The 23,347-nt window shown below is 38.7% G+C and overlaps 1 protein-coding gene across 3 annotated transcripts; it reads left to right on the top strand.

Annotated features, from left to right (window-relative positions):
- Positions 1–3,990: 3,990 nt before the first annotated feature.
- On the top strand, positions 3,991–23,219 carry RB195_020209 (uncharacterized protein; the record flags this gene model as incomplete). Of its 3 annotated transcripts, XM_064188423.1 has the most annotated exons (10): positions 3,991–4,055; positions 5,551–5,659; positions 13,215–13,376; positions 16,793–16,912; positions 19,827–19,949; positions 20,016–20,105; positions 20,182–20,301; positions 21,748–21,929; positions 22,006–22,059; positions 23,171–23,219. In XM_064188423.1, the coding sequence occupies 10 exons, from the start codon at positions 3,991–3,993 to the stop codon at positions 23,217–23,219; spliced, it is 1,074 nt and encodes a 357-aa protein (XP_064044302.1). The 3 variants fall into 3 exon arrangements, with proteins under 3 accessions (XP_064044302.1, XP_064044304.1, XP_064044303.1); XM_064188422.1 differs by lacking the exons at positions 3,991–4,055; positions 5,551–5,659 and adding an exon at positions 13,093–13,110; XM_064188421.1 differs by lacking the exons at positions 3,991–4,055; positions 21,748–21,929; positions 22,006–22,059; positions 23,171–23,219 and adding an exon at positions 5,744–5,908 and having other exon boundaries at positions 5,552–5,659; positions 20,182–20,343.
- Positions 23,220–23,347: the final 128 nt, after the last annotated feature.

The following is a 23,347-nucleotide window of genomic DNA, read 5'->3' as shown; positions in this document are numbered from 1 at the left end:
AGGATATCTACGCATCTAGGAATAATTTCACCAACCCTGAGAAATTCTCCACTCGTCACATCGTAAAATTAAAGTACGACGGCAGCGTCGCTTTGCCTCTAACGTTCGACGATTCCTACAAATATTTATTCGCTCATAGAAACACTGCGCGAAAACAAGTCCTGTTTTTTTCAGTTAATCTATCTTGTTGATCTCGTTCTCCTCCAGTAACGTTGCCACGCCGGAACAACGCCTGACTGAATTCACCTATGTATCTACATACATACATCATAACGATTAATGAACCTTTTCCAGAGAGAAAAAAAATTTAAAGGATGACAAGCATAGTTCAACTATGAACTGTGAACTTCAGACTATGAATTTGAAATTTCATTGCTCTCTGCTTCAATTTCTGTTTTCTGTGAGTTGTTGGGGGTGATAACCGTTCCCTGACCACTTTCTACTACGAGAAATACTGAACATTAGTCGACGCTAAAGTATTTTGAGTGTGAAAAGATGGGAATAGACATCAGAGTGATCTGTCATCGAATGACCTTCTCATCGTAGCAGCCCACTTCTAATTTCCTGTCTTGCTCAGTCTTCTTTCAAGGACCGGTCTCGCTAATCCTTTTTACTCTCCTTTTTTCTTATCTCTCTTTTAAATTCAATTTGCTGAATCTCACGGATTGTTTCTACTTATGTAAATTTAGTTAGAGAATGTCAACCTTTTGACTTTCTTAAGGCGACCCCTCTCCTTTCTCTTCTTTCCTCACTTATCAAGGATTTGCACTCTCAAGAGGAGCACTTATATGATCCTTCGCAAGGATTAAATCTTAGCAATATCGCTTACAGTAGTTAGCTACATATATACTAAGCATTAATCAGAACTGTCTATTGTATTATGTTATTATTATTATTATTATTATTATTATTATTATTATCTTTATTATTATTATTATTGCTATTATTATCGTGTGTATTGTCTTGAAAACAAACAAAAAATGTCGACTTCCAAATAAATTCATTTCGTTTAGAAATCTTACTCAAAACTTTGCAAAAGAAAAAGCTAATGCAAAGGGCAAAGAACTGAAAAAGTAACGTTAATTCTTAGATTTGCACTACTTCGTGGACGGAATACCAAAATTGTTGAAATAAATCCAAAAACAATAATAATTTTCCTTGTTTTTTCATAGAATTAGACTTCCAAATAGTAAAAAAAGAAACTACGTAAATATATGCGTACGTATGTACCTATGATCGACAGTACGGTTGTATTTAAAAATATAATCAATTAGAATGCCTTCAAAACTTTACACGTGTGACTTGGCTCAGCCGATAACGTAGAGCTTTCTCCTCCGAATTTTCGTTTTCGCTAATCCCTTATCTCATCTTAATCTTCTCTTGTTCCCACGACCAACGATTTTTTGTTAAAAGCGGCTGCGAGCATCTTTAATAAGCAAGAATAAGAATTTTTTATATATAGAAATATATAAGAATGTAAGCATGACAAAAATTACAACCCACTATGTTAGTAACAATAAGTAGTGGCTTTTTTAAAATTTAGAATTAAAAATCAAAAATAAGAAAAAAAGAGCAAATATGTGGTTTATGTGATACACGCGATGAGAGCCGTAAAGCTCTTCGACACTGTTGCAACGTAAAAAGGAACTGTAGTCCCTAATAAAGTTGAGTGTAGCGCGATTCTTACACGGGTATGTATAACGTGATTTATTTTACCTCAACTCTAATTTTACTCCTCTTTTCATAATTTCCTGTTATAGCTTTAGAAAACTAGGAAAATTTTCATCTCTGCAACTCTACACTTCGTTTATTGTCCTGTAAATTCATAGCAGAACTTTTATTAATTATTCAGCATTCTTGAAAAACTTAAGATGAAGAGTAAGCATTGAAGTGAAAAGGAGTACATTTCCCAAAATAGCTTGTGCGGATTGACGGCCTTAAACAAAAGTGGGCTATCACTATCCGTAGTTTCTCTCCACCAGCCTCACCGCGTTAGTTTCAACGTGGATTTTAATGTAAGTGTAAATGTAAACGTAATTACATGTAGTAATGAAGTGCAATTGTGTAATTAAACATCACTATAATTGAATTGTCACAATAATTAAGAATAGAGTAGTTAACTAATTGAGTGTTACTTTACTGGATGATCTTTGAGAACAGTTACAGAGCAGGTACATACATTAGTCCCAGCGCGACGAAATATGAAATTCTAGAAAGAAGAAAAAATGAAATAATGAGTGAGAGAAAAGATTACGAAAATATAATGAAAATAGAGCATTTATGTTGAGAAACACGTGTAAACTATTGTGATCATCTAAAAGTAGCGTGATTCCATACACTATATGATCTCCTTTAAAGGCTTCACCCCACGAATCTGAGGTGGTGCAGATTTCAGCTGGAGTATTCGTATACGGGATGGGAGACTATGGAGAGGGGGGTGATTCCGTTCATTTCTTCCTAATTGCCGTAAAAAACGGCCCGGAAGAAGCGGCGCCGCACAAGGCTGGCGCGTTCCAGTTGAACTCCCTGTAGAAAATAGTGCGCCAGTACGCCTGAAGCCGTATCTTCCGGGCCGTTTTTTTACGGCAATTAGGAAGAAATGGACGGAATCACCCCCCCCCCCCCCCCTCTCCATAGTCTCCCATCCTGTATACGAATACTCCACCTGAAATCCGTATCACCTCAAATTGGTGGAGTGATGCCTTTAAACTGAACAAAATATTTGTTACGTGTGCTGTGATCCTTTCTTCGCTTCTCTTGTGTTTTTCTTCTTCTCTGCATTCCATTCTTCCCTCAACAACAAAACAGGAACTAGAAAGTAATGTGTGCTGAAGAGAAACTTCGAATTAGTGATTTTTTTTTACAGTTTTCAACGAGAAATCCAGCATTAAAGAGGAAATCATAAATGCATGTGTTTGGCTAATCATAGTGGAAAAAAGTTGTGGATCATCAGGAAAATGTCTCAAGTCTCAAATCTTTACGAGATTATTCTTAGGTTCGTCGTAGTAGGTTTGTCTTTCACCTTCAAGAGCTCGTTTCCCGGATCGCATTTCTTTTCAATCCGGACCTCTATTGACATAGCATCAATGTATTTTCCTCAGCCTCTCACTGAAATACGTCCACGTTTAGGGTTAGGTTCTTTTTTTCGACTATCCTTTTCCCCTATTTTCCTTAGTAATTAGCCATTTTTGTTTTAGTTAGAGTTGTGTACAATACTGGTTAAAATTCCACATACCAATGCTTCACGCCGCCGCTGCATTGAAACGAGTTTCACTTCATCTTTTTTCCTAAGAAGAAAGTACATTGAAGACGGTTCAGTGGCGACAGTGGCGCTAATTTCTCACAATGTTCATCGAACGGAGTTGCGCTTAGTTCCTTAAGAAAAAGTTTTGCGATTCAATGCCGTCTACGTTTTTCTTAACATCAGCGGCGGGTGTCCGCTCCCTCATCGCTGTTGAAACCAGCCTAATTACACGGAATTTGTGATGACAGTTATCTGTTTCGTGTTTGGTTGCGGTTGCGGGTTGCGGACGCGAACAACAAGGTGATCGATTCGGCTTTCGCGGTTACATCGTAACTCTTGCGATCCCGATACTTTTCAGCCCCATTTGCTGTCTAATTTCATATCATTCATCATAGTTGAACACATCCACAATGTGAATACCGTCATGCAGATACGTCGCCGTAACGGGCTAAATCGTTCGTTCATCCGCACAGAACTAGTCCGACATGTAGTCTTGCGCACATTTTAATAGCCAAGTAGTGCTTTTATTGGTGTGTTCAGCACCAAAAAAAATCGGCACTCATCGCAGTTGAAAGCTCCAGATCAAAATCCCTGTGCAAACAGTACAAACCGTTTCAGCCCAACCTCTTTTTAATCCCACTACCTCAAGTGGTCGTCTCGTAACCGCATGCAGCACCCTATGTCACGACAAAATTTCTCCATAAAGCACTCATTGCAGATCGGCAGTCATATCGTAGCAAATCACGATGAACGGGCCGGCATCCGAGAGTCCATCCTCCACACGTAGTAAGGATCAGATCTCAACGATACGGTAAGTTCCTAGATGAGCCGTCTTTGTGTCTCGCAACTCCTTAGGATGTCCTTATATCCTTATGATTTGTTGTTCTGATAACATTGGGACCGCTGGAATATTGCATTCCTATCTGTTTTTGTCGCATTTCTACGTTGAAAACTTGTTTTTCATCCGTATAAACAGAGTGTTACCGTATTGATTGCACATTAATTGTCCAGTACATCCTCGCTAACTTCGTATTCAAAGAGATTCCGATACAAAAAAAAATCCATCATTGTTGAAAATCTACTAAGAATTTCACAATCACGATTAGGTTTCTCATTTTGTTCTGTTTGAAATATTTGCGTGTATCGATAAGAAGAAGTGGAACGTTTGTTGAACGTAGTTCTGCGACTTTTTTTTACGCACTCTGGAATGCGCCAGTGTTACATGGCACTAATCTCTTTTGTACTCATCATCGTTCCCAGCGATTGACCGTTTACCGAAAACGTGATGTCGAAAAAAATCGTTAAATTTGCCAAGAAAATGGGAAGATTTTAACATTTTCATGAAAATACATAGTATATTTACAAATGTCGACTCCGGGCTTGCAAATGATCGATAAAAAAAGGTAAACGAGAAAAAACACTTGATCGTATCGCCATCTGGAGGAAAACAGCTGGAAAAAATTTTTGAAAGGGCACAATTTACAGTTGTAGAAATCCCAATACGCATGCATAAATTTTTTAACATTAGCTTAGGCACCACTTTCCTCATTTTTAGCTGACACCCTTTTTCTCCTATAGTAAGGGGTTCACATTCCCTTCTCCTAATGGATCTGTGACTGTGCGCTGCCTAATCTCCACCTTAAATGTTTAAAACCCTAACATCAACATTTGCATTGAAATTTGAATGTTTTGCAGTCAAAATAAAGAAATCAATTAATAATAGAAAAACTAGATTGATCGAATTAAATCACTAACGTTGTAGCCAAATCATAGTGGGGGAAATTTTGTAGGATCATATGAATTCCAGAATCTAAAAGATTGAAGGGTAAGCGTTGAAATAGGTTTGAAATTCTTCCTGGCTAAACACTTATGATTATAGTTATCATTTAATTGTTATTTTTTTAGTTATAGTTATTGTTTTAAAATAAACTGTGTAGACTAGAGTGTATACAAAGTGAGCAAAAGCTGAGGCGCCACGGATCTTCCGCCACCTGGTCCGGTTTCTGCTGTCTTGACTTTAAAACTAACGTCTTCGAATAGCTTAGACATCATTTTAGAAAGAGAAAATCTCCAACGAAAACCAACACTTCGATCGCATGTTCCGTGTATTAGTGGAATTCTAATCCTGTACCTAAGCAATAGTCTCAAAAAAGGGTCTGGCTGATTATTTCAGGCGTCTCGACGTGGTTTTCATGCTTTTGACGGGAAGATTTAACGATTCACGAAAACCCTTCCAGAAGATTTTTGTCATTTTGCTGGTTTCGAATTGAGCTTTCATTTACATAATTCTTCCTTGGCTATTTCAGAATGGAGTCGCCCGGTTCCGAATCACCTCGTTCGATCCGTGATAACCACAAAGGTAGTGGAAACTTGCGTGGTGGTGGTCTTCAGAAGATCTACGTCACCCAAAAACCGGTGAGTTATTGAACGCGACGGCGGTGACGTCGTTATTCTCTCAATGTCCGAAATTGCTCTTCGGCGCTTGAGAAGGCCGTGCAGCTAGTCCCGTTTTATGTGTTCACTATCACCTTGAACTTTGACCGTACTCTTTCACCTCGGGATAGCCTCTGCGGTGGCGGATATGCGCATGATTTCACATCAGACATTGTGAAACAGAAACGTATTGAATTAGGACAACAAGATTTCGGAGGGTTCCCCATCGAAGTGAGCTCCTTTTGAAGAGAACATTCAGAAAAAGAGTTCAAAATATGCTTCAAATGAATGATTTTGTAGTATCCGTTATATGCTTGTTTTTCTTCACATTTTTCTTCGTTCTCGTGCAATATCACGCGAACCATGAAAAATGCATATTTGCAATATTTGCTGTACTGTTCTTTGCATTGCGTTGACTTCGTTATTGAAGTTCTAAATGACAGGCTTTTTTTATACGAAGAATTCTAAACTAAAAATCTTGAGACCTAGGAGATTTCTAGTTTCATTGTACAGTGAAGTTGCACATCATAAAAAAATCTACGTTCACTTTGTCCATTCTCCCTATTATCTCCTTAATTTTTAAACATAAAATTAGTAGGAAAACGGTGAACAGGCCTAAAATTTCACTTTCGCAAAACATTTGTGTTATATATCTGCATCTAGGGAATTTAAGGTCACATAACTATTTTTATACTTCCGATGGTCTTTTATGTCCAATTCTTTTCTACCTCACATTCTAGTCATCCACTTATCATTCTTATTCAGTCTTCAACAGGCAGACCCTGAATGTAAGAGTAGAAGGGTCCTGCCAAGCACAGGCCTATTTGGCAATAATGTTCGATTTAGTAAACCTTTCAATCCCCCTTTTTCTCTTATATTTTTTTCCTCAACCTAACCATTCATCTATTCCTTCTTATTCATTATGTGAGAAAAAAAAACTTTCGAGAAAATCTGCACGCCACGGAATGCGCTACGTTTCCTGTTTATTTTACCAAAATCTCTCTAATTATTTACTTCATTTTTCATCCAGATTTTTTTCGAAGGTACTGCTTTCCATCTTTTTGCAATGATGCAGAGATTCCTCGGTCGTTTATGCTGTTTCCAGAAGTTTTAACATCATTCTGAAACCAAAAAGGTATAAATTGTAGGAGTTTTACAATTACAGGGACTAATGACCCTGCATACAACAAAGTTCTGATTATTTTCATTAAGGAAGTTAATTCCTACGTCCTTCGCAGTGTCTTTAAAAACAAATCGATCTTCCGCCTACGCTCCAAACGCATTATCATTAATCACCGAAGTCTTTTTCGATTCTTTCTATCACAAAGGTAGAAATTCACCACTTTTGCTAATTTCTACCATCAGAGCAAACCTTAAAAAAACATCGCTATCCTAAGTCATCGCTCCCGAAACGACTCATCAACGAAATTGGTTCTAGACGTGTATTTTGTGTTTGATGGACGAAGAGTGTTCTTGCTCAAAACTAGTGACGATTTCAAAAATAATTCGTTCTTCGGTATCTTCCATTCAGAACCAGCACCACAGATTTAGTTACGGGATCAAAGGGAAAACACGACTGTTACAGGTATCGCCTATGAAATTTTTTCCCATGTGTCGTTCGGAACAAAATGAATCAGATGTAACAGACACTCGTTTGAATAATCGGCGAATTTTTTGGCTAGTCGAGACTTCACATTTTTAAGAGAGCTCCTCTCTATATTCATTCTTTTTTTCTCTGCAGTGTTTCATCTTTCAGAAATGAAAAAAATTGCTAAACTAACACTACATTCTATTTTTGAGGAAAAAAATTAACAGGCTAGTGACAGAATAGCACGAAAATGAAGGCGTTGGTATCTCCGTGGGAAAAAATGGTTATTGGTGTAGATTACAAGTATGAGGGTATCCATGTTGAAGTCAATCTAATCATCTTTTTTTTTCAAAATTGTGGAAAAGAGCTTCCGTGAACGAATTTTCCTACGAGACACCTTTAACGCCATCTTCTTAAATGCGCAGGTGCCTTCAGCACCTGTGCCTGTTTCACTTGAGAAGACAACTACGGAAACTCATTGATTATCCTCCCTTGGCGGCGCGTGTACAAGGAAGACGCTTTGTGAGGTATCGTGCAGGGAATTCTGTACGGGGAAGGGGGAGGGGAGGCCGTTTTTAGATTGAGAGTGCGATTGAGGACGAATTGAGCATGATCACGGTCATTCTCCATGATCACGGTCATTCTCCTAATCTAAACCGTTGATCCCACCTATTCCTGGAGAGATCCCAGAGATTGTCAATGTTTTGATATGCTGACTTTAACCAAAGGCAGTAAACTCCATGAATGGTTGTGTAAAAGGTAACTGATTACTGTAAGTCAAAGAACTCTGTGGTTTGATGGTCAACCTGGTGTAAGATCCATGAATAGTGGCCGTAGGTGGCCGCACCAGCAATCGGACCTTACCATGCAACGTCTCAGTTTGCGCATTTATCACTTTTTGGATCCCAGCTGTGATCGTAAGAAGGTCATGGTTATGCGTTTCTGATTGATCAAAACATTTTTGCATTACCAGTTATGGATGTCTAACGAGCAAATATCAGCCACTCGAATGGAGTTCCATGAACAAACAGTTATTAACAAATTTTCTTCTGAGCTCTTTTGCTGGAACTTTTTTCCGTAGTACACCAATAAATCATGAATCAACAAAAGATCTATGGAGAAAGCAACTTTTTTCAGAATTTTTACACCGATCGCTTTCTCATATTCTGTCAAAGATGATGAATTCATTTCTTGTGTTTTTCAAACATTTTTTCATTCTTATGATTTTTGCTTCTATTTTGTTCTACACGTGCTATTGCTTGACTTTCATTTCATGCTAAAATAGTAATTGAGAGCATTTACTTCCACCAGACAAAATCCTTCAGGAAGAAAAAGAAAATCCTCCTTCGAATCACTTTCCCCGGCATCTGCGACGCAATCACGGAAATGCGCACTTTTTTTGCTTGACACGCGCCTTCTCTCCCTCTACCTGCCGCTTTGCGCATTCCCTTACCTCAGGCGAACAGCGGTACTAACTTCCACACAGGATTCATCCCGATCGAAACTGCTAGATTTGCGGCATGAACAAGTCGAAAGAATTTTCTCCAATGGCAATAACTACGGCAACGATAACAACTCAAACGTTCTCGTGTCTTGGAACCACGGCATATTTCTGTTTATGATTTTTATTAGTGTTTCTACGCGATTCTTAGATGGAACCTTTATTAGCCTGACGTTTCGGCTTTTTTCGTTTTCAGTCCTCCGAAGATGACAAGAGAATCAAGCTAACAAAGGTTCCATCTAAAAATCCTGTAGGCACATTGATAGAAAACGACGATCGTTGCAATTTTTTCGATGAATAGAAGTTGTTGAGTATTTTTAATTTATTTAATTTTTTAAATATATTTTTACTTATACTATACATTTCACGAAATTAATTCACTCCGTATCAGCTATGTATGCATGCCTGGTTTATGCAAAATGGGATCCTTTCGCTGATTGTATTTTTCCAAAATAAATGATTTCACAAAGAAAATATTTAGGTAGCAGATATAATTTTGACAAAAGAATTCTAATGAAACTGAGGAGATAAAATAGATATACTGTGGAGTTCTACGATAATAACATATTTTTAGCCTTACCAACGTTTTTCTAGTATTCTCGCGATTCCTAACTCTCATATGTAGCTTTCTGCACGGCGCAAAAGAACTTCTTTTTTTCTGGACTGAACCGCACTGAAGCTCCGCCTTTTTTCGAACAACTTCGATTTATTTTATTTATCACTTTATTTATCAACAGATCAAACTCCAACATGCGCGGATAACATCACTGTTAAGATCCCTACAACTCCGGCTCGTTCAGTTTCTGTTTGTTCTTCTTTGTTTTATCGGCGCCAGAGAAACCAAATACTCGAACGGAAGAAGTTTCTGTTAAACGCACATATAACCGACCATTGATCCGATGTATTAGAATCGATTCATTCTGCTTTCTTTGCAACCGCCTTCCATAACAACGATGCCATGATGTTTAAGAAAAGGTTTTTTTCCCACTTGCATTCTCTCTAAACAAGTTCTGACCGACCGTCTTCTCAGTCCGCCCTTATTGACAGCAAATCATCAACCCCCGCTGCTAATGCTATTACGTTTTTGCCACCATTGTTGTAATCGTTGTCGCACAATTGTATCACTTGCTGTATTCGATAATTGTTTTCAGTTCATGTGTTTATTTCTACACTACTGTAGCTATTAAAATCTCTCCTACATCGAGTAATCAAGTCGAAGACCTCCTATAATAGTACATGTTTACGCTATCGAGCATCTAGTAGACTTCATTTTTTTCTCCTTTATTTTTTTTTCGATGGCGCACTTTTGTGTCCACACAAAAGGACCTATAGCAGATAACGTTCTCGTTTTGCTACAGTCTTTTTCCGGGTTTCGTTAATTTGTCATGAAAATCTATAGAAAAACTACCGAGTTTCTAAACCGGTCAGTAACGAAATTTCTCTCCGAATGTACATTTCTGTACCGTAGCTTTCTTAAAATTAACATTTAAAAATCAGGTTCCTGAACAGCCATCAGGATTTCATTGATTTTCATCCTAACCACGATTAAGGCGACAAAAAGAAGAAGGGTTGGGGGGAATAAGAGAACAGGAACGACCCGAAACTATGCCTTACCCTTTAGTTGTTGCATATGTATGTATATGCAAAAATCAATAAGTAATAAAAGAGTGAAGTAGAACAATACCGAAGAAGTAAAAAAAAGACCATCAATAAATCCTGAATTGCACTTCAAAGGACAAACGGTAACTTTTCGCAATGAAGTTCCCACTAAATAGCACGTTACGTCTCTAATTACTGGGTATGGATTTATTACAGGATAATTTCTCTCAAAAGTCTGCAGGTTTTGGTCGCTACCAAGCCCACGTCAATCAGGCTATCGCCATTAATTCCACCTTTGTGTTTAGCAGAACTATTCACAATATATTAGAGATAGTAAATCATAAATATTCAAAATCGGTTTACTTATACTAGTTCTTCAAACTCCATGAGATCCGACTAGAGCAGAAAAAAGGTCAAATTTTCCAAGGATTCAGTGTGCTGAATACATTTAACCTCATTTCTACATCTTTAAACCTTACATAACCACATCCCGCTAACTACCTAAACATCAAGCTAATAAAATAGCTGTTTAGTTTGTTCGTTATTATTTTCTATTTTTATTATTATTTGTCTTTACTATTACTTATTTTATTCTATTTTTTATTATTTATTTTATTATCGTGGTCTATCTCTTTCATTATTTCATTTGTAAATTACCTACTCTTCCTTAGCCTCCCAATTTTCGCCCATTTTACTTCTCAAAGCTATTCGTCAAAGCATAAAGATGTTGGCTTTGTAGTGAAGTATTTAGCATGTATATCCTAATATTTCGCTTTATTTCGGTTGTGTTAAACAGCAATTCTAAATGTTCCTTTACTATACGAAGAGGTTAAATTTGTCGGAAATGGAAATTACATATCGAAAAATAACATCCTGATTTCTTTCTCCTTTGCCGTAATTATTTGTTCTTCAGTCCACAGATCATCACAAGAGCATTGTTGATTACAATTCATAGTCACCGACTACGTATCACTTTATCTGCTGTTTTTGCTGAGCAGTAATTCAAAAAAAAAACATTTTCAATTCGAAAGAACATTTTTCAAAACCAATTTCCAGTTCAAGAGTCTAAAACAAAAAAGAAGATGGCAATTTTTGGCTCGTTCCGGAAGTCCATGAAAAAAAAATGAATTCGAGTTTTTTATTTGCGCAGGTAAAAAAGTGTTGCACTATGATATCTATTTTGAAGAAAAACGTATAGAAAAACTATCTAAAAAGCCGATTATTCCCAGGCAGGTTTCAAAGCCAGCAAGTCTTCGAAAGAAAATTTCAAAAGCTGCGAAATATCTGCACGAAAAAAAAATTCACTTTGCTTTTCATAGTCTCCCATTCGATCTTGTTGCTTAAGAGGATATTCTTTTGTAATCAATTGATCCACTTTTATTTATTATTTCTTTTCGAAAATTTCCTGGCCTCTGGAGGCCTATTCTGGAGGCAATAGCAGCACAGGGACAATTCTCGATGCATTTCTCATTGGTTCCAGAAAATATTACTTCATTATTTGTTAGTTTTCTTATGTATTTATTCATTCGTCAGTTCATTCTTATATTCGTATAAATAAGCGCTCAAAGTGTCAAAGTAAATGAAAAAATAACTCAGCACTTTGCAAAGCGGAACTAGATTTATATCGTTTGTTATTAGTTCCTAAATGAAAAATTATCTCTAAGCGAGGATTTTTTAGATTCAAAAATGAGGGAAAATTGACAATATGAAATCTTCGCAGCACTACTATTCATAGTCACAGTATCATATTCCAAGTGCAAGACACCTAAGGTTGCTGTCTTTCTATCTTTTGCACGGAAACTACGTGTTCGAACTCAATAAATAAAGAAATGAGGGCGACTGAGTGTAAATACGGCCTCATGAACTTCTCTCACTACCGATAGGCGCAGCAAAAAAAAGAAAATAAAACTGTATGCACTCTGTCACTCTACGTGATCAATTTATGTAGTTTTTTTCTTTTCGAGGGTCCGGTGAAGAGCCTACATATGTCTAAATTTTAAAGTTAGGTTTAGCCTATCCCAAGCGCTTAAAGACACCTTTAAAAAACTGACTACATTGATACGGTAGGGTGGAATAGTCCCATGTTGCAGTGGTTTTGGCAAGAGCCCCTAACGAAACGTCAGATCCTTAATTGAAATAAAAAAGAACAAATAGATGGACTGAACCAACACGAAAACCACCTATCCACTCTCCCATAACTACGACAATCTGTCCCACGTCCCACTAATAAATAGAGGTTGTGCTCTAGCGTGTAGTGTTAAATAAACACACATGTTGGGTTCGTGTCGTAATACTTGACCCTTTAAGATTAAGGACACTTTTTAAGCGAATATTTTTCTTATTATAGTTGGATCACATTCATCTGGCTGAGTTATTCAAGTTCAACAACGTTGTACCTTGAATATACTTTTTATGTCAAAGAATTTTCCATGCATATAAAATGTACAGTATATTTCCATAGAGTACATATGAGCGGTTGCTTCATAACCTAGCGGTTGACCCCTAACCTTAAAAGATACACCAACTGCAGCTCGTATTTTATCTGTTTTTCTGCTTCTCTTGTGAGATCCTTAATCCATATCCTTTTCATGTCCTCTTTTTCTGCAAGTTAAAGTGTTCCCTCACTGTTTATTACACGCCCTCAGTGATTTTCACCACTTTTTTTTATAATAACAATATAGAGCTTCTCAAAGTTTAGATTACTCCACCCTCTGAATCACTCGAAGGATGGAGCGTAAAAAAGTGGTAAGATATGCGGAAGAAGAGAATTTCCAGTTTAATAGACTCTAAAACTTGATAGACTCTTCTAATTTCTTCGAGGAAATATAAATAAACTTATATTTTTTTAGAGTATGAAGCGATACAAATCAAAATTGGACCGACGGCTTGGTATGTGCATCTTCGGTTGCTTTGTCACCATCGCATCTATTTTATGCATCTATGGAATGATGCATAAAAGTGTACACGACGAACTCACAACATACGTGAACAGGACACATCAAATAGCGAAGGTTTGCTCGGCTATACACTTTTCCTCATAGTATCTAACATATTCAAAGATTTTTAATTGTTTCTAAATTGTTATAACAAACGCGAGTGCGACATCCTCAGGCAATGTTCTTTCCTTGAACGAGTCATCGATAAAACAAAGAAGACAACACGAAATGAGACTTTAGCTGTTTGCTATCCGCTAATACTTTTCTGATCCGTTAATATCAAAATCCAAATTATTTTTGCTGCTTCTTTCTTTGCCATTTGTCTCGGAATAACTTTTTTCTTCAAACTTATTTCGAAAAGAGCAACGAAAAACACGTCCACTATCATTGAAACCAAAAGACAAGTTCAAAATCCCGTTCCCTAGAAATGAGAGAAGCGCCAAAACATGCGCGGCAGTCAACGCATTAAAAATACTAAGTAGAAGGAAAACAATGGGAAATATTTGATATTCAAGCCGTGACGTGGAGGAAAATTCACATTCCCCGAGTGTTGACTCTCAAAATCTAGCTCGTTCTAGAACGTTTTGGCACAGAAACACAAACGAACGTAAGAAGCGGGGAGTAGATGAAATCCTGAAAGTTTGGAGTGATAAAATTGATGAAGAGATAAGTGAATGCCCTCGTAAATATTCGATTGCGTTGAAAAAAAAATCCAGCTCGAGAAAATATTCTGAATTGTTTTGGAAAAAAAATTCAAAAAAATTTTCTGCGAAGGTTTTGTTCATTAGTGTGGATTTGCCGATTCCCACTAGGTTTTGCCGCCCATTCAAACAGCGTTCGCCTGCAGAGGGCTATTTTTCAACAGGACAGTATTTTTCAACAGGACAGTATTTTTCAACAGGGCAGTGCAGTACAGGAGTTAAAATTTCTTCATAATCTTCAGATAATTGAGATCTATCCGCTGAGTTTGTGTATTAACCTTTGAAAGCGCCTTCTGGGACTAAACCTGCTTCTTATTTCCTAACGAGATAACAAATTCATGACCTATGCATGTTTCTAAATACACAGTACATTTCACATTTTTGGTACATTTTTACGAAGATCTCGCATAAATTAATGGATGGGCCATCCCAAAATCATCCAAATATCCGAGCTTTTCCTGTCATTCTCACGTTGTCATTTAAGTACACCACATAAGTTTCTGATTCAGAGCTTTTGCGTCTTCTGCAGAAAAAAGGTGCCATCATACCTCAACATAATTTTGGACTTATTTATAGATGCATGTATGTGTATGTGCAACTGGTAATGGATAACAAAAATGTACCACAAGATTCAGACTACAAAAATTAATATACCAGAATCATGAGTGCAGCATGCCCAAAAACCACCGAAGTGCATATTTATGCCTTCTGTGAGGAACGGAACGCAACGCTGCATGGGATGTAGGTTTTCCACCTCTGCAGTCGCCGTAGATGTGGTGCGAACCGAATGTGAAGTGCCAAATTGTCACCAAAATTCTTGTAATCGCCAATTACTCTCCGCTACTATTTGTACGGCGATGTCGTAACTTGAAGCATCACGAGGTGATGCGAGGAAATTGAACAGGCCGACAAGGATGGCAATGACGAAGCAAGGGAAATCATGAAAGGCAAGAAAAAAGTCTGGAAATTTAGAAAACTGAGAACAATGGAAATAATCTAATGTTTTTTGCATAGACAGGTCATGGCCGCACCCCGAGTTTGGCTCGTAGTATGTAGGAAATTTTCTGCAATGACGGAAATATCGAATTAAAACAGCTTAGCACCAAGTTGATTATTGCCGCGGTCAATGCGAGCAAATACAGAGTTTGCGGTATAGGACGTAGGAAATAGTAGGTTACGAGTATGAGTGTAGCCCACTCATTCCCCCCTAACCGTACTGAAACATGGTGTTTGTTGCTACGAGGTACGTAAGAATGCGCCACCGCTGCACATGCTGCGATTCCCTCAGCAGCCAAGTTCATTAGTTCTACTTAAATAGGCTCCTGAAGAAACCTCAATGATTTCCGACTTCCCGCTTGTGGACGCAGCGCGTTCTAATGTACCTCGTAGGAACTGATGCCGTTTCACGCTCATACTCGTAATCTAGAACCCGACTCTGTATTGTCCCACAAAGTCCCCAAAATCGTCAAATTCGTGATATGGTACCTGTAATTGGATGCTACCATTTTTACGAGTCTATTTGATGTTGTTTCTGGAAACTCCGTTCGGTTGACATGCTTATTGGACACAACAGCCTTTTTTAGAATTCCTTACTCTCGATGTTCCTGTCGGAAAGTCCACAGAACACTAGTTATAGCTGCGAGGTGGATTTTGTGGCTGAAATGAAATGATTAGGATGAAAGGGTCATTGAATCCATCATATAGTCGGGTCAAAACGACATGAAGCACGGACAGTGGCGTAGATCCGGCTGCGCTCGGAAGCGGTGCAGTGGAGACAGCGGTTGGTATCGAGGTGGGACCATGGCGAATTGCAGAGATGGGTGGCGGTAGCGAGGATCCTTGCACGATCCCAACCGCTACGCTCCACCGCTCCGCTTCGAGCACAGCTGCTTGCGCAACTGTCCGTGCTTCATGTCGCTTTGGCCCTACCATAATTCACAGATATTCACAAAAAGAAACGCAACTCTTCCATTACAAAGAAAGAAAGAGTTGCTCAAACTTTCCCAGAATTCATCACTTCATTCGTAGGGCAAAAATTGAATGCGAGTGATTAGTTCCAGAGTTATTTTGAACTTTGTAGCCCTCAGTTTTAAGTAAAATCTTCAATCATAGCTCGTGAGTTCACATGTCTTTTGTTCAACTGCGATTACCTATGTCATTCTGTTCAATCGCCGCAATGTTAAGCAGCGGTTACGACAGTGCAGTGTAATACCGGAGAGTAACTTGCGATTACAGAAACCTTCGCGAGAGCTCAACACTTCACACATAGCCCACACCTTGTTTACACCGGATGTCGGGGTTAATAACATCATGGACCCCAACACCGTGAGTGGTATATTGGTAGCGTAGTGTAGAGCGTTGGTACTTTTTTTTGCAATGGTTATATTACGATTTATTAGTGGATTGTCCAATGCTTTTGCGGCTACGATGGAACAGTTAGCACTAGCTCAGGAGTTATTAGCAGCTTCGGTGCACTTGCACTTATGCCTATTATCCAAAATTGATTATTACAGAATATTCTGAGGAAGTCATGGCATAGCAGTCTAACTTACAATGAACACGACAGTTCAAAGCGAGAACTCCCAAGAAAACAAAAAATTTTCATTGAAATTTCTCTCTTTCTATATATTGGTAGCGGGTAGGATGGAACAGTTAGCACTAGCTTTCTGGAGAACATTTCTTCTCAAAGAATTTTCTAAAGAAAATCAAAATCAGCTAAGTAAAAAGGAATACAATACTTACTCGTATTCTCTATTCATTTAAGGAAATGTGTACAAGTGTGTATTTAAGGAATTGAAAAATGCGATGGACGAGAACTACCCGAAGGACAACCAAAGCAACATCGACAAGCATGGACGGCAGTGGATGACTGTTGAAGAACTTGAGGACAATGCAGCCTTGATCAGAGAGGTGCGCCGTCCACAATTTCCTTCAGAATTTAATCATGTCATCAAAACTCTGCTATGAAAGTGCATTTAAAAAAATCCCTTTCTGTTCCTATGTATATTCCTATGACGGAGTTCGACGATAAATTAACATTCCTACTTCACATTCGATATTAACTCCAGAAATGAGATTTTCTGGTATATACATAGCACACATTTGCCGGTCTTGTGGCTCAAACAAAGAATTTCTCACCGCCAAACGCCCTTGATACTTCCTTATCACTCTTGTAATTGCGCTCGAAATGATCTGCGAACATGAAGCGAAAATTTTTTATTTCCTCTTCCAATTCCCGGAACAGAAATATGAGAATTTCACAATATTTGCATAAGAAAAGAAATAAAAAGGTGACTAAAATATGGGTTGCATAGTAGAGATCAGTAGAAATTCTAACAAACATCTGGACATTTACACTCAACGCTACGCCTTGGAAGAGGGTTATTCCTGTCGCTTTGGGATAGGAACGTTTTGTGGACTATACGGCAGACCAATTAATATACGTCAAAATTCAACACTACACACAGAAGGAAGACTGCTGATTTTACTGTAAACTTCTCTTTATAAAATACAAAAGTAATGTTACTGTATAATTACTCAAAAAGAAAACGACAGATTTTCATTAAAGTTTCCCTTATTTTTCATCTTCCTTTCAACGACCATAATTTCTTGAACGGTTCAGTACTTAATTGGAAAGAAAGAAACAAATAAACGAAAATATATGAACCATCGACACTTATTTACTTGTGTTTTTATCCTTTCTACCTCTGCAGCAAAGAAGAAAACAGACCATGAAACCAAGAATGAGGGAGTAAAATATCTAATGATATATCTAACGTATCTCGTAGGAAAAAATGCCGTTTCCACGCCGTTTTTTTTTACGATTAGGGAGAGAAGAGTGGAACGACTCCGGGTTCCGCATTCCACAATCCCCTCTCTAGCTTTTCCCGCGGATTCTCTCACCAAGTGAAATTCGTGATATGCTGCCTTTAAAACAACGACAAGAGGAAGAGGTTCGCAGTTTACGCCTGCGTCGTTCCAAAACTCTAACGGGATGCCCTAGCCTAGGATGAGTGCGCTCGACGACGGGTAGAGTCCACAAAGTACGGAAAAGACCAAAAACGAAAAAAACCGAGCTTATCGATGCTTTTAATCACGCCATTTCTTCCACACGTGACCGTCGTTGCATTTTCTGAAGGGACAGTTCAGGTGCTTAACTGGGGAAACCAGTGACTGTTGAAGAGTAAACGAGATCAATCAGCGTTTACCACTTATTTTGATAAAATCAAACATCAACAAAACAGATATTTCAGATAGATAGTTTGACTTCGACATAGAAAAACTAATAAATGATTAGGAGTGTTTCAAAAGAAATGTTAAAGGAACTCAACGCGATAAAAAGCCTACGTTAAGATCAGCACAAGAGTGTACGGAAAAAATCAGAAAAAAAGACAGCAATAAACAAATAAAGAAATTCGCTATATGCTAGTATGCGGCAGGAAAACCTGGCCCTTACACGTAAAGAAACAAAGAAAATTTACTAAAATCGTCGCTTCCCGATCATTCTCAGTAATAGCAGATCTTGTGAAAAGTTACGAGTATGGTAAATAAGACGTGAATCGGAAATGTTTACGCGTAGGTGGTTCGCAGTTGAACGCAGTTGACAATGTCTTCTGAAAAACCCAAAAACTTCAGAAATGTGGATGTTTGAATAATCCGATAGATCTGAATCCATTTGATTGGAATTCGTAGTATGAGGAATACGAGCTTGACATGCAAATAACTTATTCTGTAGTTTTTCATTATAATTAGCCAAATGGGGACGAAAATGAAGAACAGAACTGTGTCATGCAACTGAGAAAAAGTCAAGTTTCTGCATTTTTTGACAAAAGTATACAGTTCACAAGTTTTCGATCACAAAAATATATTCTTAAAAACACTCATATCTCCATAATATTGCAAAAATTCGTCTTCTACTACTATGGGGCTCAGGTATAGTTTCGAACACATTTTTCTCTAGTACAACTTACCAAAAAAAAGTTGCGTTTAAAACGCCGGGAGACTAAAGAAATCAAGTAAAAACACAATTTCTCCATCTTATGTGCAGGATTACAACGTCATTTCTAAGTATTTTCTAGTAAGTAGTATCAAGAACCAAAGTGATTGGACTTGTGTTGAAGTTCGTTAAGCGTTAAGACCTCAACCTTTTTCCTAAGGTGTTTTGATAGCTAATACTTATAGGTAAAATCAAGCATTCACTAAGGATGGATAGTTTCTCAGAAAGTTATAATTTCTCCCCGTCTAATCAGAGGTGTCTAAAATAAGTGCTTGTAACAGTTGAATTGTAACTAATAGCGTAACAAAGAGTTAACCCAAAATTTCTACCCAAAATGATTCATGCATACGGCTTCGGATGGAACGACAAAAATCGCAGAGCATTGCAAAGAACGCGGTATTCGGCACTTGTGTAAATGTCAAACTTCGTAAAAAAAAAACCAAAACAAAACAAAAAACAGCCATGATCGCCACAGCTAGTAAAAACGGCTGTTTTCTCTTCGTTACACCCCACTCTCCCACTACATTGCTTGCTATTTCGTCGTATTTGATGCCATTCTTTCTCGTTTCCAACAATCCATATCCAGAAACTTGACTCAAGGTAGAACTTTCCAAATAGTTATAATTTTTGCTTGTCTGATCATCAAGTCTCGAACAAGTGTTAGTAGTAATGCATGAGTTTCTAACTACCAGCGCCAGTTACCTACACAGTAGTTTACTAGTTGCATGAATCTCGAACCCCACAGCGAAAGGATTTTAAATCGAATATGGTAAACCTTGTTCTTTTCCACTAGAATCATCGTCTGTGTCGTACCTACTCAATTTTCAGACAAATTCAACAATTTGGAGTTTGTTTTGGTGGAATCTGATCCTAGCAGTTGCTCTCATACCAATTCTCGTTGTGGTACACTGTGACGCGGTGGAGGGAAATCTTGCAAAACTGATTTACAGAGTAAGTAACTAGAACTAGTTCTCATAACTATTGTCATGACTGTTTAGCTGTACAGACCGTTTTTAGGGTATTCTTGTCGGTTGCCTAATTTTCTGCATTGCTCAATTCCTGTACTTAATTCATCCGTTACTATGGGGAGCTGCTAAATTCCCGGGCGTAAGTGACTCTTCTTCAATTTTAATTGAGCAACGTATAACAACAACTTGACATTTAACTTTATTTTCTTCTTTAGATGGTTGACAGATTATTCGTGGAAGCGTACCCTCGCGACGAATATCAGATCAACACTCTCAAGGAGCGATTCGCTTGCGAGTTCCAAACACACGAACTACTGGTGCAATTTGATTTACAGGTAATTTTTGCCCTCGCATTCATGTGGGACGGTGTTTTATGAACAGATTTCATTCGATACAACACTAAGATTGCTGTGTAGCTGAAAAGTTATAGTGGGGTCGAAACGAAATGAAATACGGTGCAGTTACGTAAGTGTGACTGCACTCGAAGCGGGGCGGTGGAGTAGTAGCGGCTATGAACGAGTGGGGACCCTTGCTACAATGCAATGCTGCCGCAATGTTCGCTGCAGTTCGCGATGGTCCCATCTCGAGACCAACCGTTGTCTCCACCGCGCTGCTTCGAGCGCAGCCGCTTACGTAACTGCACCGTGCATCATGTCATTCTGGCTGTACCTCAAATATGGCAAAGTTTTACGGCCGTATATTTTGAAAACTTAAAGCATACACATAATAGTATAATATAACGTAACGGCATAACAACGCTTACCTTGAGAACGGAGAGAATTTCCGTCCTGCCATATTCCTTCCCGATTTGTTTGATTTTGTGAGTGATGTTCATTGAAACCACCTTGAAGAAATGTTACACACCTAAGTGACGCGGTAAGAACGTTTCTGAGAAAAAGATGAATTAGAGTACTATTTGCAATGTCAACTAATAAACGCGAAACAGGAATAAAAAGCACTCAATGTAGCATATTCTTCTTGATCGTTTGAGGTTCCTTGTTCCCACTCATTAAAAAAGAAGCAGAAAGGAAAAGACGAAAATGAGGAAAAAAGGGAAAAAAGAAGCAAGGAAAGATCTTATTAAGGTGAAAACTCCAAAGGTCTCATCACGTTCCTAACCGCTACGGTCCATGGAAGCGCCTCGAGAGAAGCTGTGTACACAAATGCGTGCTTGGTTCATGTCGTTTTGACCCTACTATACCGGTGCTGTAACTTCGCTAAACTCTCCAAAGAGGCTTACTGGAAGTGATTGGCTAAGTGATATCATGTAGTACTTTCAATGAGACGTTCACAATCCGCATTTGACAATTAAGAACGGTCTTCGTGCTCTAGGGACGTTTTTTGCGCTCAGAAGTACAGTTTGATTACAATCCCCTCCCCACCCACACTATAGTAGGGTCAAAACGACATGAAACACGTACGCAATTGCGTACGCGGCTTCTTTCGAGGCGCTTCGGTGGAACGTAGTGGCTAGGAGCGTGGTGGAATCCTTACTGGCATCACCCATCGCTGCAGTTGGCGACGGGCCCACCTCGGTTCCAACTGCTGCCTCCACAGCGCCGTTTCGAGCGCGTACGCAAATGCACATCAACTACACTCGTGTTTCATGTCGTATTGACCCGACTATACCTTTTCTCCGGAGTTCCTCCTATTTGTATCATACGAAACATGCAAAGGAATAAGTCCACACCGAATCCACTTTTTTTAATGTTATGAAGATGTAACATACGATTAAATATTTGTTTTATGTACACAAACTTACTGAAAACTGACTATTATAGCAACCATGCATTCCGAAGATGAAGAATTCACTTTTTCCCACCTACACAGTACTGCTGTTGATATTCATCGACATTCTACCGTTCTTGTATGCTCTCTTCACTTATGCGTGGGATGCTTGGATCAAGAACAGTAAACTGTTCAGAAATGCACGAAAAAGAGTAGAGCTCAACAATTCTAGAAGGTTCGCTAGCAATGCTCCACATTTCTTTTTTCTCGTACTTTTTTATTCCTATTCCGACAAAATTATCGTTATTCAGGGTTCCTTTTCCGAAAAACAACAACTACGAACCGCCACCAAGACTTACACCGAAGTTAGTCGATGTGTAGTCACTTTGCTAATAGTTACTGTTTCTAGTATTAAGCGGAGTTAATAAAGAGTTCTTATGAAAATCATTGACGTAGCTGATTACTACAATGCCTATAGGTGTGTTAAAGACAGCACCCACGTCAATGACACCAACAATAGTTCTAATATTTTCATAGATTCTTTTACGGTGAACGGGATTACAAGTAGCGTCAAGGAAAAAACATCGCAAGAGTGATTCCCAGTTTAGTAAACGGGTTTTTGAACGATCAGAAATCAGAGGGTATCAATTTTGAGTTCCATTGAAAAGTCTACACCATTAGTGTTCTCTACTTCTCACACATTAATACGCTTAGATGTTCATGTGTCAATTAAAGCAATCACAATTTTTAGGGGAGACTACGGAGAGGGGGGTGATTCCGTCCATTTCTTGCTAATTGCCGTAAAAAACGGCCCGGAAGATGCGGCGCCGCACAAGACTGGCGCGCTCCAATCGAACCTCCTGCACAAAATGGTGCGCCAAAACGAAAGAAGCCGTGTCTTCCGGGCCGTTTTTACGGCAATTAGGAAGAAATGGACGGAATCACCTCCCTCTCCGTAGTCTCCTATCCCGTATACGAATACTCCACCTGAACTCTGCACCACCTCAGATTCGTGGGGTGATGCCTTTAAGTATGCCGTCAGCGACAACGTTGTAAACTCGTGCTTTATTCGGATGTACGTTCCTTAACATAACTCAGTTAAACAAGAAGGATGTTCTGCATGTGTAACTGGGTCAAAAAGCATGGAGTTCGGTGCAGCTGTGTAAGTGATTGCGCTTGAAGCGGTGCGATGGAGCTTACGCTTGGGACTGACGACGGGACCATCACAAACTGCAGATACGCTCCATCGCACCGCTTCGAGCACAGCCGTTTACGCAGCTACACCGAATTTCGTGCATCTTGACTCGACTATACCACAATTTATGTCCGTCTCGTGCACATTACAACTCGTCCAACACCATAATGACCAACATGAGTGATTCGTGGGTACTGGCTTTAACTTAAATGTAGTACTATCAAATGAAAGTTCTATGTCCATTCAATGTTATGTGCTGTCTAGTGTACATCTGTTTTCAGAACTGCCAACTCAACCACTGTCAAGGAATTGCCGGGTGAACTCGTTTAAAATGTCGGGTGCACTCGTCCACCCGCTCAACACCAACCCACTTTCACATCTTTAAGCTCAGGTTTCTTGCCTGCTTTGTATTCTTGTTGTGTATAGTGAATGGATTTCTCAGCAACACCTAATTTACT

This window comes from Necator americanus, chromosome II (genome assembly GCF_031761385.1).
Source record: "Necator americanus strain Aroian chromosome II, whole genome shotgun sequence".
Classification (NCBI taxonomy): Eukaryota; Metazoa; Nematoda; class Chromadorea; order Rhabditida; family Ancylostomatidae; genus Necator; species Necator americanus.
The sequence above is the reverse complement of the archived record's forward strand: the minus strand, read 5'-3'. Positions and strand labels throughout refer to the sequence as shown.